This window comes from Pundamilia nyererei, unplaced genomic scaffold (genome assembly GCF_000239375.1).
Source record: "Pundamilia nyererei isolate P.nyererei 1_Seehausen unplaced genomic scaffold, PunNye1.0 scaffold00035, whole genome shotgun sequence".
Classification (NCBI taxonomy): Eukaryota; Metazoa; Chordata; class Actinopteri; order Cichliformes; family Cichlidae; genus Pundamilia; species Pundamilia nyererei.
This window is the reverse complement of record NW_005187436.1, coordinates 2,414,490-2,432,564: the sequence shown is the minus strand read 5'-3', so window position 1 is coordinate 2,432,564 and position 18,075 is coordinate 2,414,490. Positions and strand designations below refer to the sequence as shown.

The 18,075-nt window shown below is 40.5% G+C and overlaps 2 protein-coding genes across 4 annotated transcripts in view; one reads left to right on the top strand and one right to left on the bottom strand.

Moving 5' to 3' along the window:
• Positions 1–2,448: 2,448 nt before the first annotated feature.
• Positions 2,449–6,466, top strand: isl2a (ISL LIM homeobox 2a). Its single transcript, XM_005729976.1, has 6 exons — positions 2,449–2,626; positions 3,069–3,258; positions 3,614–3,873; positions 4,239–4,525; positions 5,320–5,487; positions 5,934–6,466. The coding sequence occupies exons 1-6, from the start codon at positions 2,569–2,571 to the stop codon at positions 6,048–6,050; spliced, it is 1,080 nt and encodes a 359-aa protein (XP_005730033.1). The 5' UTR covers positions 2,449–2,568; the 3' UTR covers positions 6,051–6,466.
• Positions 6,467–7,976: 1,510 nt separating this feature from the next.
• scaper (S-phase cyclin A-associated protein in the ER) overlaps positions 7,977–18,075 on the bottom strand; it is a 58,281-nt gene continuing 48,182 nt past the window's right edge. For all 3 annotated transcript variants that reach the window (XM_005729973.1, XM_005729975.1, XM_005729974.1), the window contains 5 exons: positions 17,004–17,238; positions 15,459–15,608; positions 9,829–10,020; positions 8,920–8,968; positions 7,977–8,684 (listed from right to left, as the gene is read on the bottom strand). In XM_005729973.1, coding sequence (XP_005730030.1) covers positions 8,587–8,684; positions 8,920–8,968; positions 9,829–10,020; positions 15,459–15,608; positions 17,004–17,238 — 724 coding nt within the window. In that variant the 3' untranslated portion in view covers positions 7,977–8,586. The remainder of the gene's footprint in view (positions 8,685–8,919; positions 8,969–9,828; positions 10,021–15,458; positions 15,609–17,003; positions 17,239–18,075) is intronic.

Below are 18,075 nucleotides of genomic sequence, written 5' to 3'. Positions count from 1 at the left end.
GATCAAGAACCGCAACTTCCGGCCAACGCTCTTGCTCCTCCCCCTCCCCTCTCCCTCTCTCTGTAAAGTTTAACACCAAAATAAATAAATAAAAAGAAGCTTTCTTTTTATGTTTTGTTTTCCGGGTCTTTTGTATTAAGTTAATATTTGTTTTCCTCTTCAAATCAAGCAGGAGCACATTTACCTCTGATTGGAGAGCCTCCGCTACTTCCTTATTTATGCAAGTGCTGCGTAGAGAAAACGCAAAATAACAAAAAATAAAGAATAATAGAATAAATTTCGAAACAGAAAGAAAGAATACATTTTGAATAAATATTATCAAATATTACCGAGATATACTCACACTTGATTCTTTGAAAAGCTTCTTTTGTGTGCAGTTTGAGAAGTGAAAAGAAAGTGAAAGAAAGTTTTTCTCCCCTTACTTTATTTTTTAAACACAAATTAGCTACAACACTAAAAAGTACTTGCAACATGAAATTACCAATATCTATAAACTCAGCATACATCAGTTCCATACTATGCGATGGAACTATGTCAAACTACATTGTTCCTTTTAAAAAAACATTTTTGTAATATTTTTTTAAACTACTTTGAATAATCATAATTTCTTACAGTGTAATCCTCTGTTGGGCTATACTGGGTCCTGACATTAAGACAAATGTTACAGGTTATATGTAACACCAACCTGAACTCTCAGTGTAACTTGTTGGTGAGTTACAACGTGACTTAATGTAACTGCTCAATGCCAGTAGATGGCCTTCTCCAGCATACTTCTCTAGAAGAAAACCTCCAGGGGCATTAGAAAGCCCACGGGACTGACCAGACTAGAGAAATCCCCATATCCCAATGAGAGAAATGATCACCAGTGTCCTTAAACTTTAAATACTTTAAATTTTAAATCGTACTTTAAATCTTATAATGGCCAATACCACTGGATGCGACCACTGATGGGATCCAAAGAAATGTGACTAGCACATTTACTTAAGTATTTTCCTAAAGTCCAGTTCTAATGTACATGAGTTATGTTGCTTTCTCATTCTTCTCTACTTTATTTTTCATGCAAATATTTGTATTCCATTCTACTTATATTAAGTAAATGATCACTTACTGTGTTACTGATAAACTGCAACCCAGCAATATGTAAGTCATTAAAATCATCAGTTCTTTTTTTTTTTCATTTTCCCCCCACTTGCAAAAAAATTTCCAACAAAAACTTGTATTTGAACCTATTTTTATTTAATAAACCTATAAGACACATGACAAAATCGTGTCCAGTATACCTATTTCCTGTGCACCCCTTGACTTGTTCTTGGTCCAGTGCCACCCAACTGATAAAACCCTGGAAACGCCCCTTATCACAACCCGTAACAGGTCCAACCAAACTCAAAGAAGCCACACACTGAACTGCAGGACTCACCATGCAAGACCTCCCCGAAGGTTTCTTTGTCCATGCCTCACGGATCAGGCCTGCAACATTATTTTCTGTTAGTTTTGATTTTGCAGCTGATCAACGTTTAAAAAAGAAAAAAAATACTTCGGTTTTTTTTCTTATTTGAATTTATAGGTGCAACTCAAGATACCCAAGAACACCTTACAAGCTTGCATGCTAAAATCACCGTATGAATAAAATAACAGTTTAAAAAAAAACAGCGCGCACAGGGCTGCTTGATTAGGGCGGATGGTGGATATGAACTACCTTCAACCTGAAGTATACATATAAAGGACACCTTGCAGATTGCTATTATAGGACTTCTTTTCCACTAGAGCAAAACTTCAAGAGCTGTCCAAAGCAGCGATCAAGATTTATGTTTCATTTCTCCAGCTGATTGATATTCAGCTGATCTATATTTCATCCAGTAGAGGGCTCCCTGCTGATGTGAGCATTACTTACTATGACAGCTTGAAGACAGGGTTGGAAAAACCACCTTATATGATATTTGCATAAAACAGCTATACAGTTTAACCAAATGGGAAGAAAAAGAAGCAAAAGAAGAACTAGCTTTAAGGCTGCGTTTTCATTAAACCTTCAGATCAATATCACTTTAAACGCATCCTGCTAGCTTTAATAGCAAAAATCTCACAGCAGAAGCAAAAATTATAATCACATAAGAGTAGAGGAGATAAGGCCCGTGTGTACATTTTCAAGGCAAGGAATACTAACAAAAAAATACAACAACTGCATAATGCATCCAAGCCACACTTGCTTGAAAATTAAAAAGAAAAATCGCATACACACACACACACACACACACACACACACACACACACACACACACACACACACACACACACACACACACACACGCTCCTCCTGCACACAAAACCAGCCCAAGAAGCCAATAGAACAGAAAGAGCAGGGGGTCTTGGAGGAGATTTGCATGGCACCCTCTCCCCGGACCCACAGACGTCCAGGTTTGCAGACGTCACTGGTCGATGATCTTTGTTTTCTCTCCACCTCTCGGAGGAGGAATACAAGTTTATCATCCAGCCCGGGACGGGACGGTCTCCTCTGCCTTTTGCTCCTCTTCTTCCTCCGTCTGTCGCCTTGCACTCGGCTATTCCTCCTGTATGGTGGATATCCTGCTCAACACTTCTTTCTTGGATGATATGGGGGATCATTCAAAAAGTAAGATTATTCCCTTTCTAATTCCCCTTTATTTTGTGCGTGCGAGGGGGTTTATTTGGACTTTTATGTCATTGACGCTGTTTAGACGCCTGGGTTTGATGATTAATCTCTTAATAATATTCAAGGCTTGCAGAAAATTCCTAAAAATTTGCAAGAGATCCGTTCACAAAGCCTGTTCACACCTCACCTTTAACATGACTGGGCTATAAAAAACGTGTGTGGTGGTCATATTTTTTTAAACCCACGTCGTTATGCTTGGGGATATTTTTAGCTCCTGTGGCCTAATTATAATTATTCAGCAATATTCTTGGAATGAACCTACAAGCTTGATGTGATATGTACGCAATAGTTTCTCTTCTTAAGCTTGGCGTGGGTTTGAAGGGATGTCGTGAGGATTAAAAGAGCACATACGATCTTGCATTATTGCATTCCCACTTCACAGAGAAGTCAGGAATCGCAATGTGTGTGGGCTGTGGAAGTCAGATACACGACCAGTACATCCTGAGAGTGTCCCCGGACCTGGAGTGGCACGCAGCCTGCCTCAAGTGTGCAGAGTGCAACCAGCATCTGGACGAGACCTGCACTTGCTTCGTCCGAGACGGAAAGACTTACTGTAAAAGAGATTATGCAAGGTAGTAAGTCAGCAGAGTTTTCTGGATTTTCTTTTTTCCTTTTCTATTTTTTAAAGAAACCGTTAAAAATACTGGTTATTTTTTATTTATTTTTTAAAGGATGAGGCAAAAATGATAAGTCCATCATGATGGGCTATATTAATTGCAAATGCACAGGTTAATTAAAGCCCAGAGCTCAGTCTGATTTGAGTTATAGACATTCGGGGCTTAAAATTATTGTCCCTGGCCAGTTAAGCTAGTGCTCGTTTTGTTAGGATCATGAAGTGAGACCAGCATCAGATTTAAGTCCAAATAAATAATACGAAATATACGGAATTAATGCATGGGACCAACACATCTCCGTGATCCTCTGCAGGTTATTTGGCATCAAATGTGCAAAGTGTAACATGGGCTTCTGTAGCAGCGACCTGGTGATGAGAGCCCGGGACAATGTGTATCACATGGAGTGCTTTCGGTGCTCGGTGTGCAGCCGACACCTCCTGCCGGGGGACGAGTTCTCCCTGCGGGACGACGAGCTGCTGTGCAGGGCGGACCACGGCTTGATGATGGAGAGGGCCTCAGCAGGGAGCCCGCTGAGCCCGGGGAACATTCACAACAGACCGCTACACATCTCAGGTACAAGCTGGCTTATTGTTTACATAGCAGGCACATTATTATTATTATTATTATTATTATTATTATTATTATTATTATTATTATTATTATTATTATTATTATTATTATTCACATTTGTATGTATCTATTAACCGGTTATGTGTATATACACCAAATCTATTTTTGACACATTCACTATTTCACGATTAATAGGCCTCCATATTTAAATTGATTGTGTTGATATCATTGGAGTATATTTGACCGTTTACAGTGATACCTGTAATATGACATGGGGTATTTGTATTTTTTAAAGGCTTGTCTACTTTTGCCCCTTAAATAAAACATGCAGTTATTTAGTTTAACTTTTAAATTTTCCGTCTCCTTAGATCCAGTTTCGGTCCGGCACCCTCCACATCACCGGAACCACGTCCACAAGCCGTCCGAGAAGACCACCAGAGTGCGGACGGTGCTCAACGAGAAGCAGCTCCACACACTGCGGACCTGCTACAATGCCAATCCGAGACCGGACGCTCTGATGAAGGAGCAGCTGGTGGAGATGACCGGCCTGAGCCCCAGGGTGATCCGCGTCTGGTTTCAGAACAAGCGCTGCAAAGACAAGAAGAGGTCCATCCTGATGAAACAGCTTCAGCAGCAGCAGCACAACGACAAAACCGTGAGTAAACGAGGGGAAAAAAACAAACGTTTTCAGTTGCAAATAATCTGACGTTTCAACACCTACAAACACAAGTCTACTTTGTAACTACTGCGCAGCAGCTTATCGTGGCGACTTTCATTTAAAGCAGGACAACTGAAGCCCAGTAATAACACGAAAAGGCAGTGCTGATGCTTATGACTAATGTATAACAATAACAAATTCATAGAAACGCTGATAATTAAAAAAAAATGACAAAAAGGGGGGAAAGTCACAAATAAAATCATTTAAAATAAGTGTATCTTATTTTACGGAATTGTAAAGGAAATGTAAATTAAACTAAAAAAAATAATAACAATAATAATAAAGCTTTAAAACACGGAAACCGCTCCATATACTGCTATTTTGCAAGTTAAAATTATTATTATTATTATTATTATTATTATTATTATACGTGGATATTTCCTGCATTTTAGTTTGTTATTTTTTAAAGCGTATGAGCTGCATTTTATTTATTTCCATTACGTTTTAGCTATTTGTTTATACGATAAGCTATAAGCTAAAAACAAACAAACAAACAATGCGCCCCCCCAAATAAATAAATAAATAAATAAATAAAACCCCAACAAAAAAAACCCAAAACATAATAATGCAAAACGTAACAAAGGAAATAAACTAATAATTTAAACACATTGAGATTGGAAGGTTTTACTCGGCAAACAGCGCACTAACCTTTATCCCAGCTTTATCCATCCGCTGACTAACGCATATTTGATTGAACTGAATATTTTGTATTTTTTTAATCTCTCTCATAGAATCTGCAGGGCCTGACAGGCACACCTCTGGTGGCAGGCAGTCCTATCCGCCACGACAACACCGTGCAGGGGAATCCTGTGGAGGTGCAGTCCTACCAGCCTCCATGGAAAACCCTCAGCGACTTCGCCCTGCAGACCGATCTCGACCAGCCTGCTTTCCAACAACTGGTGGGATTGAACGTCATAAATTATACTCAAAATGTTGAACTGGCATGAAGGGTGCTGCTTACATACATGCGCAGACAGGGGGAGGGTAAGAGCGAGACCTTAGTGATGAAAGACATTTATATAAAATTCACAGTTATAAATGGCTTTATCCATCAGATTGGAGACATTTAAACGCAAAATGCATGTTTTGTGTGTATCAAGTCACTTGATCTGGCGGTCATCTTATCGAAGATGGGGATTCGTGAGATTATGCGAGGAATTTGGGCCTATAGTTTTAAATGGATTCATTTCATACTTTTAAGTTTTTAAAAGAAAAAACCCTCTCTGTGTGTATATAAAGATATATTTAAATGCTCCATTCACACATGTTGAAGTCTCCCTAATGTGGTCTTGTTAAAAATGTAAGACATTTCTCTGCTGAATTGAATATTTCCCCCTTTTGGCAGGTGTCTTTCTCTGAAGCGGGCTCTCTGGGGAACTCCTCGGGCAGTGATGTGACCTCTCTGTCGTCTCAGTTGCCGGACACTCCGAACAGTATGGTGCCGAGTCCCGTGGACACGTGAGGAAGTACCGGGATCAGCTGGAGGCACCGAGCTGCAGGACTGCGCAAAAACCCTCAGTGACATTCAAAGAACGAATATAACAGCCAGGATGGATTTTGCTGGAGGATCATTTCATTCAAGTCCCCTTTGGAGGATTTGAGGTCTGACTGTTCCCTGTACATCTAGGTATCTGATCCCACTCTCCTGCCCCATGACACTTCGACAGGACACGCAGCTGTTCATGGACATTCTGGTTTTCGAGCTATATATGGGACACCTTGCCTCCACAACGCCCACACCTGAACTGAACACAACGGGAATATATGGTGGGATTTAAACACGGGAGCCTGCTCTGGACGTCCGAACGCTAATGCTTACAGTATGTTTTAAAGGGGAAAAAATACAAGCTGTGTAGATGTGCATGATTTCCACGTTCACTATCGACTATTGTAAATTATTGAAACAGATTAAGACTGAGGTGCGTGCTGTTCGCGGTTCCTCCAGAAAAAAATAAGTTATTATTATTTATTATTGAAGGCAGACATGGCTGGACTTAACAATAAAGGGACTGATTATTGCATGCAAAATCCATTTGTTCCATAAGCATTCAGAAGATTTTAATTATGGTCAGTGAAAATAAATCAGTTTTATGGGAAATGACAGCGCATCTGCTGCTTATAAAGCGTGACTTTGTTTAAAGTGGGGATTGATCTGGAAAAGCTCAGGGAAAAAAAGTGGTGCAAAAAAGAGAGAAAAACTCACACTCATTCGGCCAGTTCAATCTTTCAGTTTTACACATGTTCTTGTTTCTAGAGGTGCAAACCTCCACACCGTGAGGCAGGAGCCTGCAACACTGAATCTGCTTATATTTAGCGTTTCTGCGCCAAGTGGATCAGTGACTGATGGTTGACAATATATTATTATTAGGCATTTGGCACATGTATCACGGTTCACTGAGTGAGACACAATAGTCTGCGGCTTTTTTAATCTGACTTGATGTGTTTTTATGGCTTTGAATGTTTACACTGCCTATATGAGTATTAATGCGCTCCTCAGCCTGGGGCTGAAATTTATAGCAAATTGTGCGTAATGTTATGTTCCAGTTATTGCGATAAAATGATAAAAATTGAGCTTTTTTAGGGGGAAAAGTGCAAAAAAAAAGTGAACCATTACAACCATGTGAATCCCCGTGGTTAGGCTACAAGTCTAGACAGAGGACAGGCTTCGGCGGCCCCCTTATCTACATCTGGCATCACCTGCAAAGGATACGCTGAATGGGCCCACAACAAAACGCGCAGCGCTGAGGGGACTCCCAGCCTGCGGACGCATTCTGGCGTGTCTTGAGTTTATTTTCATTCCAGTAGGAATCCTGAGCGACAAATAGCCGCTGGACAAGAGAGCATACAGGTCAAGCCGTCACTGACATCCTACACCCGCTACAATTTGTCGGGGAGGATCTTTTCTTTAAAAAAAAAAATCACTGAAGGAAACGAGATCTGATTAAAATGAACAATCCTGTTACCTGCTGGTAAATATTTAAAAGTGGCAAATTAGATACAGCAGTGGTAACTATTTATTTAATATTAAAAAAGGCTATGGGGTGATATAACCTGTGGATTTTAACAGGGATTATCTTGTAACCGATCAGGACAACCTAAACTTGCAATGTCAAGACTGCATTTCCGCACAATGAAGTGAGTCTAACCTGTAGATTGCCGCATTTCAGTTTTTTCTTCTTGTAGTTTGATTTGGGCAGCTAGATCCAAAAAACCTCAATGTCTCAACCAGTTCATATGTACTCATGTGTCGTCAATGACAGCTCACATTGGGCATCATTATCCAACTCCATAGGAAGCCAAATTAAGGGGGGACATGGAGTTTAAATACCCCTGCTCATTGTGCACAGAAAAAAAATCTGACACCACATAATCACATATATTTGTTTTATTTTTGATTACAAACTCAATAAATTATATTAATTTGTAAGTTCCTCCTAACAAAAGGTGAATGAACAGGAAAAAAATGTGACATTTAAAAAATAGAACCTTTAACACATATCAGGAATCAAGGCAGGGCATTTTTTTTAAACTGGCATTATGTAGACTACAGAACATTCTAGTAATTCACATTCAACCAAATAATACACACACACAGAGTATAGAAGAAAACGTTTGGCAAATTATATATTACAGTATAAGTAAGTACTTCATGTTTAGATGGTCACTGCTGTAAGCTTTACTGTCTACAAACGGAACAAACAGAAGTAAATGGCTTATTTAGATGATAAATGAAGTAGTTGTGTGCATGTTCTCACTGAAATGTACAAATAAGACATTTTGTGCAAATTCCTCTTAAACAACAGAATGACTTTCAAGAAATCAAACTAGATGCACAAATATACAAGGCTTCTTTCTTTCTTGTACATCTGACACAGTTTGAAGAGCATATCTTTTACTCATGTGCAAAAACAAAAAAAAAAATAGCTGAAAACATCTCCACATCTTAGTGTCTTTTCTAACGATTAATACAGTGCTTTGTCATCACGTTTGCAGCTCCATCAGTCCTCCTGCTGTTTGAGGAAAAACTGCAGCGCTGAATCCCACTGATCTCTTGGAAAGCGGTTGGACAGTTCACAGAAATCCAGTGGCTGAAAAACTGTAGACAGAAAAACAGAAATCCTTTTAAAACCCAGTGTAGAATTTCACAAAAACAAGTGGGTGCTGAAATTCTTCACAAAGACATTTTTATTAATCCCTTTAACAAAAAAAGAAAGAAAAAAAGCACATAACAAAACACATCAAACTAATTGCAGATATGGTTTTAACCACCCCATGATATTAAAATATTTCTACACAACTAAAAATTTACTGAACTAAACTAAAGAACTTACCCGTTTTACTTGGTTTATTGTCTGAATCCTTCTCCTCTGATGCACAATCCTAAGAGAATACAGAGGCTTTAGTATCATCATACAGTGTACTGCAGATTATGCAATATGAGTAATATCTGAATCAATTAAAATAAAAAATGTTCTCGTTGCAATTTACTCAGTAAGCTAAACCACTCCGGATTAAATCGTTCCACTCTGAGGAATGTTCCTGAGGTTAACACAGAGATGAGGGCAGCGGGGCGAGACGCCATGTGTTATTGCTTTGTTTGAAAGACGTGACAATAGCTTGTCTCCCTCTGAATGGAAGTTAATCTGTGTCTAAACAGTGGAGCTTGCAGAGAGGTGAGGGGGCTTGTTGTCAGGAGGAAGATGAAGGAGACAAGCTGTTTACTGGGAGGTGAACCAGTGGCAGGTAAATCCAGTGTGAAGGAAACCGTTTGTCTTTGTAAAGCCCGGCCTGTTACTGATTCACCGGGGCCTGGATGAGCAGTCGTCAATCAGCTGATGCATAGGGGCTTCCTTATGGTGTGAATGAGATTAACTGGGTGTGGATGCTCTATTTAGAAGACTGGACTCATTTATAATACTTTCCGCATTTCTGCAAATTCCTCTTCACAAGAAATCAAACAGATGCACTGATATTAGGTTCAGATGTTATGTGTGTGTATGTTTACTACTCTTATTTTGAGAAACATACAAATCACTCATACAGTTTAATCAAGCCTGCATCTCTAAGAGGAATTTATGCCCTACATGTTGGAATATACTTTACGTTTTTATGAAAACACTGTTGCTAAAGAGCAATTAGTGCTAAATGTATATATCCCAACACGTAGTGGTGATCAACAATTGTGTATTTAAGTGTTTTTACAAAGCACAGTACAAGTGTGACAATGTTTCTATATTTACCTGAATGAATCTGGCCAGCAGCACGCAGCTCATCTCCTGCTGCAGGATGACCTTGTTCTCAGGGTTGTTGTAGCAGGCCGAGATGAGCGAGGGAAAGAGTACTTTGATGAGGCGTGGGTGGCTAAAGTACTGGAAGGGCAGCTGACACAGTTTCTGCAGTACGCTGGGCTGGCGGCCAGATTGCACTATCACCTGGAACACACAGGGAGCGGGGGATAGTCAGTCACCGAGCCAGTCGGTGGCACTGCTGGTTGTAAATCAACGCCCTGTACACCTCCCACATGTAAATCTGCCACTAAAAACAACACACCAACAGCTATTAGGAGGAGACCTGGGGGCGGTGGGGGGCACAGCCTCCCATGACACAATCACAGGCTATAAAACAATGATGGGATGTTTTGTTGCAAAAACGGTTATGGCGGAGCTGCTGTAACATGCACGAGGGGAAACGAGAAATGTGAAGCGATGTTATCGTTTGTGACTAAAACGTCACTTTCGAGTTTCGCGTTAAGGTCTTTAGGCAACGCGAAAGCAGGAGGGAATCCGTGAAGGAGTGAAGCTCAGGTTGAGAGGGCATTAACAGGGCAACAGGGTGGGGTGGCGTGTGAAAGGCAGGCTCCACCGACAGCTTGGCCACCCCCACTTTAAGAAATGAGCAATACCATTAATGGCATTTTCACCAGGCTGACATCCTGCTCTCCATCACAGCCAGTCATTCTTACATCCGGACCACCAGTATTAAAACCAAATCACTCGCAGCCTCATTTGATTAGAAAGGTGGCTGTTGCAAAGAGAGGGGTCTCCGGCTAATGCTCTGGTCATCGCCCCTAAGCTCGACAGGACCATCAGCACGTGGTCGAAAGCCGGGAAGGTCAGCCTGTTAAAGCCTGGCTGGAAAAACATCCCGCGTTGCTTTACAGGTACAGACTCCGCGCCAATGGAAACCAGAAGGGCAAGGAGAGGTCCACGAGTCCCAGTGACATAAATTCACAAGATTTACAAGATTTTAAAAATACTCTCTGTAATACTCTTCCATTGGTTTCTCCTTTGATAATGCACTTTGAGTTCGAGCAGCCGGATAAACAAAGCGATAATTCATTGCTTTTTATCTGTTCAAGGTGAAGGTTCTCAGAGCTGGCCTCTACAGCGGAGTTCAAAGGGACACAAAACAGTGTCATTCCCCCATCATCATTTGTTTAAAGAATCCATATGGACAGTCTGAACTTTAAGGTAACACAAGTCCTTGAAAAGGGCAGAAGCAGTGAATTTGTCAACCTGAAATGTAAGCACTGGGAGAGAGCACGCAAATCATGTGTGCACTGGTGTGTATTACTATATCACTGAAAACCTTCTCTCAGTATCCGCAACACTTTTCACTCACTTTTCTTCCCCTAAGGAATTTGGGGACCCAGACATATCAATCCATTGACGAAAGCAAAAAAAAAAAAAAAAGCAAAAAGTTAGGTTCTGGTTGTTTCTACATGTAGGGCTGCTTATTTTCACAAGGTCTAGATTTAGTATTTTATTGCTACTTCTTCCATTAAAGCCTACATTTTATCTTTTGTGTTGCAACGCTGCCTGAAGATAAAACTGGAAACAAGGGCGTGGAAATTTATGCACTCGTATTCATCCGAAAGCCAAAACTATGATTATGCAAAAGCTAAAGCATCTCTTCGTTCTTGTATATTAACGCAGAGCATGTTGGGGTATCATAATTTAACACCGCAGCAAGTACTGCATGTTTGAGCAGGAGTTCTAAGGTGATCCAACACACAAATCACCCAGGAATCTCATAATCCTCCACTACGCACAATTCCATCTTCAGCTGCCTAAACAAATTGTCCAACTTCAAGTGCCTGACGCAGAAAAGGCATAAAACACAGCCTGGTGGCAGCGACAGCCTGGAGGTAAAAGAACAGAGTCGCCTGCCAACTTTCCGCACCTCTACTAGGTGAAGAGCGGCACCGGAGTCTGAAATGGCTTCCAGCTAAAGATTATGCTTTAGCATTACTTCTCCTGGCATAGCTGAAGTATCAGCGGCGCAAAAGCTCGACGTCATAAAACTAACAACAAGCATGTGAATCTCTGCGTCTGGTCCACGTATAACGCAGGCCCTGTAAAACCTCAAGTGTCCTGGCTGCTCTGGTCTTTCTTAAGTTCAGAGACATGGCCTTTGAAAAAAATGTTTTTATGATACTCCATTACATAACTTCCTCACTGGTCACAATGACAACAACAAGTGTGTAAAGTTAATGTTCTGAAACAAACAAATTCCTGGGAAAAAGCCAGCATCAAAGCTGAAACCACAATTTAAAGGAGAAAAGGAAAAAAAAAAAAAAAGATTGTAATTATACAGTCTCACAATACAGTACACTTCTCAAATAACATAAATAGCCTGTATGGATGAGGTTGGCATTTATTTCTTACTGATTAAATTTGTAATGTCACAACTGTGGATGCATTTCCAAACACCTCAGGAGGAACCAGAGCCAGAGTGGGGTCATATATCTGACACTTAAAGCCACAATATAAACCAGATTCAGTGGGACTCCTTTACTGATAAGAAAAGCAGCACAACAGACCACATAAAGCAAAGTTTCTCAAATAAGTGTTTAGTGCTTTTTTACAGCAGTTACAATGGCTGATGGGGAGGACGCTGTGTAAACTTCCTCTGGACAATTGGACGTTAGCCGCAGACACTGACAAAAATGCTCCAACTTGACGTTTAAGGTAACTTTTTTCAAAAACAAGCTCACTGTTTACACAATAAAGCTCAATAACTCTTTATTTATGAGCTGCTGCTGTCATCCCATCCCAGATTTACCCAGTGATAATTCTGCACTGAAGCTAGCATGACAACAGTGTTACAGACAAATGGACACTCCTCACTGAAAGGCCCGCGGGAATAAAAATATCCTCAGCTTCACTTAAAATCAGCTGGACCTGTGCTTCACCCCCGGAGCTGGGTGTAAATCATGGACTGAGCTAACAATCGGGCACTCTTCTGCCAGTTAGTGGAGTGTGTATGCATGTCTGTGTCTCTCTCTGCCTCTGTTTACTCTGCTGGGTGATACAGAGTGTGCATTTCCCGCTGCTGGCTCCCCATGGTCTGCACGAGCTGCACTTACCCTGCAGGCAGTAAGGGCTTGGTTGTCTTGGCAGTAATGGACTGCTGAAGGAAGAGTTTCAACATCAGGTTAACAGGAATTACAGGCCTAAAGCCTGGTGTGGGCCTGCGGGGCAGAGGAAACGCCCTCAAAGAGAATGGGAAGAAGAAGACTGACCCCACAGAGAATGATGAGCTCAGGAGGTGTGTGTGTGTGTGCGCGCGCGTGGGATGTTCAGTCTAGAGACAATCCATAGCTCATGTAAAGGCTACTGGTATAAAAACAACCGTTTATGAAATATAAGCACAGAAAAATTAGGTGCTCTCAGATGCCTCCAGAGTGAAACATCCATACAGTACCTGAAATCAGACCCGCTGTGTGTGTGTTGACAGCACTTGTGTGTGGCTTCCTTTGCTTGCGTGTGTGTGGCAATTTTCCATGTGCTGTATTCTTAAGATTTCCACACTCTAAAATTGCTTTGTCTTTCTAAAAGGCGAGCAGGAGTCAGGTGGGTTAACATGTCACCAGTTTATAATTACTGCCCGTCAGCTTAAGATCCAACATCATCACTACGGATTAATGTATTAAAGACACGGAGATTAACAGTGCATCTCTCTGGTGAAAAAGGAAATACCGTTTCATGTCAGTCAGCTACAAAACAGATTTCACTTTTGTCCTTTTTTTGTGTCAAAAATTCTTTACAGACACAAGCAGCAGACAATGAAACACATGGCTACATGACTCGGTGGCCCCCGTAAGCAGGGACACACTTATGAAAACACACAACCCTACATATGTCACTCTCCCAATGGCTTTTTGTGTGACAAGGTGAATTATTCATGCCCCCCCAGAGCAGAGGGAATATATCACTATGTAAAGGGGCTGCTTCAAAGTTCTGCTTTTTATGAGCAGCTTTATTTCTAGAGCATATATATAAACAAAAGCTGGTGTGCTGACAGTGAATCAGCAGTCTCTGTGACCGCACAGGCCTTGGGTTGGGTTGCTTTTGTGTTCTGCCAGTGCTTACATTAGCTTGAGAAAAGCTCAAGCTGCTCTAAATATTCTCCTTAACGCCATCCATCTTTGGTGCAGAACTGAATGGACGCATTCCAGGAACTGGACCACTGGCAAAGATCAACTCTGTGCGAAGGTTGTGAGGGATCTTGTTTCCTGACAATCTATACACAAATGTGTGTGTGTGTGTGTGTTTTATTCTTTTAAAGATCCAAATGCAAGGTAAGTTCAGGCAGCTTCCAGGTTGTGAAGGAAGTTTTTGCATCAAATTAGCATCATGCAAATGTTTTAATAAAATATGGGATTACATGTGCTTTGTTATCATCGCTGTGGCTGTGCAAAGACGAACAGTCTATCAAACGGTTAACGCTTAATTAGTCAAAATAATATGCAAACTGGAGCTACAATGTCCAACAAATGCAAATTATGTACATCAGAATAATTAAATTGGGGTTTGCCCTCTTCTACTATCCAAAGTAGCACATACACTGGAGGCACCTTTAATTAGAAGTAAAAAAAGAAAAAGAAAAAACGGCACATTAAAATCTGTAACCAGCCCATAAATTGTTGTGATAGGGGCTGATTGTAACAGTGTGGGTGTAGACTGAAGCGGTGGCTGCTGCCTGTGTGAGACAGGCTTAGCTTAATCAAAGGCCAGCCAACTGTAGCACGACTAATCAAGGGGCCGGTAGACGGGCCATGCATGACAGCCAATTACACAGCAGCCAGGTCTGCACCATCGCATCCTGCTCACTTCCACAGTGCACCCTAAGTAGTTGTAACACCAGGACCAGCACACAGCCCCGCTTTTAAAAGGAACGAACAATAGGTCGCTCTGTGGGACAATAGACGACACGCGGACCAAAACCAGGAAAGTGCCAAGGCGTGAATCTTTAAAGAGGTGCTTTATGTTACAATTACAAAACGACATCCTTTTTAAAGAACAGTAAGATGATTATCACCAGTCTTTTTTAAACTCAACTGACAACTCTGAACAAGTGTGAGCAATAAATGTAACTAGTGCGGAAATATCTAATTAGCTGACAAATAACAGAAAATCTGTTGCAAGTTTTATAAGCGATTAACAGGATTAAGTAGAGGTTAAATGATGCTCATCAGTTTTAGTGCTAAATAGGTAATCATTTTTAAAAATAAATTACAGATTTTAGTTTTCATCAGATACAAAAAGCAATCTGAACAAATAGATGGCAAGAAATAAATCGAGAAAATCATATGATGATCTCATAATCCAAAATAAAACTAATAACTTCTTAACGTCTTCTGAAGGACTCCAAACAAATTTTCCAACAAGATTTTCTTTTCTTAAATGCCTCATCTATGAACAGTAAAAACTAGATGTCAAAAAAAAAAAAAAAAAAGACAAAAAGTTACTTCTCCCTTTATGATAAACAAAATATATATATGTGCAGTGTTTATGTTAAGAGTAGCTTGGTTTACAACACAATTAAATATGGTGCGCCAGTGTATCTTAGGTTCAAGCTAGTTTACCTGGTTGTCGGGATGGTTAACGGTGAAGTATCCCACACAGATGATTACTTCGTGCAGCAGCTCTTCAGATGATTGCTGGGTACAGTACCAGAGCAGGGAGCTGACGATGTGTCGGAAAGCTAGAGACAGGCCCTCTGCCCCTAGAACGGACTGACAGGTCACAGAAAAAGCATGTCAGCGTGCATCACAGGTAATTTAGATGTAAACTGACTACGACTGTTATTGTAAAGAGCTTTTACAACAATTACAACACACAGTAATAAAAGGTTATATATGTTTTGCTGGTGGGAACAAACTTGGTGTACGTGTATAAGCAAATCAAAGGGGGTCTGACCGTAAAACACCCCGATCCCACAGTGAAATGACATACTATTAGCTGCCAGCAGACAGTATTTATTAAACATGTCAGCGTGACAAAGCGCTATAAGATCATCACATGTTGCACTACAAGCTTGGTTGTGTTAGCCTTTATACATAATAAAAAAAATAAATGAATTAAATAAAAAATAGGAAAGTGAATTCAGGTTTTGTGTCATGAAACAAAATATATTTAGCAAAAAAAATAAATTTAGATTAAAAAAAGAAAAAAACAAAAACAAAAAGGAAAACTGGAAAATAATAGCGAACGGCACTGCATTCAAACAAAAACAGGCTCTTTTACTCTTTTTGATGAGGTTTTCCTAACAATGACTTGCAAGTTTGTTGCTGCATTTTTCTGCCAAAATGCAACTAACTGTATAACCCAGTTATATTTATACTGACTGAATTCTTGTGAAATTCCCTTCTAAACACAGCACTGAGAGCTTATGTGGTTGCAAACTGAGCCTGAACAATAGCCTCAATGCAGATCAACCATCCATTTCAAGTATATTATGTACTAGCTGTTGCAGAGCGGTAATGCAAGACACGAGGTGATTACAACTCATGGCTTTTTTTTCTTCTTCTTAAAAAAACCAAAAAACCAACCAAAAACCAGAAACCACACATTATTTAAAATGTTCATAAAACTACGACAGTAAAACGCTTTCATTTCCAGCTGTTTTGAGTTGCCTGAATATGGCGGGTCAGTGAGAGGAAGCTGCTTCAAAGTAATTACCACAAGACATTAAGATAATTAACAGCATTCTCGCTCACTCTTCTGGCTTTCAGTCTATGCGGTGACTTAGCACAGTGAAGCTGTCGCCCTCCCCTCCTTGCGCTGGGTAATGTATGGCCCTGCATACAGTGATAATCACTCGCTTTCTGTTCTAACTGCTGACCCTTACTGCTCTATTCAACCCCCCCAAAAAATGACCTGGGGATGGGGGGTGTCAAAGGGTACCTGTGTTTATGTGCACAGGTCATCTTGGTCATGGGGAGAGTAAAGTCTTGTAATGGAAATATACTAACACTCAGCTGATGATATACACAGATTTATTAAATCCAGGGCACTTTTAGGTAATTTAAATATTCTACTGCTTTATATTTATATTATGTAACTGTCAACAATGTGCAAAATCTCTATTAATAAATAAAAAGGAATCAGAATACATTTTAACATTTTACCTGGAAGGCAGACAGGTCAAGAAGGGCAAAACTGTTGAGGAAGCGGATGCCTTGTAAAGCCACCTGGATGACCCCAGGGCCGTAGGGCTCCTGACTCTGGCAAGCAGACTCTGGCAAGAAACTGTGAAGCAGGATACAATACAGGGTGTGCACCACCCCTACCAAGTCTGTCGACTGCAAGAGTGCCGTCAGTCCAGTTGGGTCCTGGCGTTTATTGTCGAATATACTGGGAGCACTAAAGAGGAAGACATGCAACTGTATGCTCAGAAACAAAAATACAAAAACACAAAACTAAAATAAATCGATGGGGAAGAACACTGACAAATAGAACGACAATCATACTGGAACACATTACACAATACTTTAGGAAATACTTTAAATATTTTGCTCTTTTCTGCAGCTGATGCCACATCCCCAAACTAAGGAGACAAAACACAGCTCAGACCTCGGCAGCTTCTTGATTTACTCACCAGACACAAGCTTAAAAAAGATTTTCCTTTAGATAAGAGATACTACGCTGTTAACGCTGCTGGATTACCTGACTGGGGCGAGTGGAAGAGCACCAAGTTTGAAATGTACTGTATATTACCCAGCTGGATCACACGGCAGCTCTCAAGTTCATCTCCTGCCATTTGTGTGCCTCTGGTTTATTCATGGAATAACACTTTTTCATTTTGTTGCATGCAAGAAGCTTCCAAGCTGCTTCATTTTTGACTTAATAAGTACCATAAACTGACAGCCAGATTAGCTAAGGAGGGGGACCTTCAAGATTCAAGATTAGCCCTTTCCCTCGCACTCCTCCTACAGTAAACACAGCAATACCGCGATGTGAAGCTCATGGCAGTGATTTCAAGCTGGTAGACTGCAGTGAGTTGGCTGACAAGGTGCTGAGCGCTCTGGTACATTTACTCAAAGTCTGTCTCGGGTTTGTTTGGCTCAACAAAGACGCTACCGTGTTCGTTAAGGGGACTGGCAACGCACTGTTTTTGTTATACTTGCATTTAATATAAAAATAAATTAAAAAAATTAATAAAATTACAAGATAATCTTGGCAGACAGGCAAGTAGATCAA

What these genes read in the sequence shown, in the direction of transcription:
- isl2a (XM_005729976.1), top strand. Translation starts at nt 2,569, where the DNA reads ATGGTGGATATCCTGCTCAACACTTCTTTCTTGGATGATATGGGGGAT. An exon ending in TGTAAAAGAGATTATGCAAG is followed by an intron (nt 3,259 to 3,613) that starts GTAGTAAGTCAG and finishes GATCCTCTGCAG; the next exon opens with GTTATTTGGCATCAAATGTG. An exon ending in AGCAGCACAACGACAAAACC is followed by an intron (nt 4,526 to 5,319) that starts GTGAGTAAACGA and finishes TCTCTCTCATAG; the next exon opens with AATCTGCAGGGCCTGACAGG.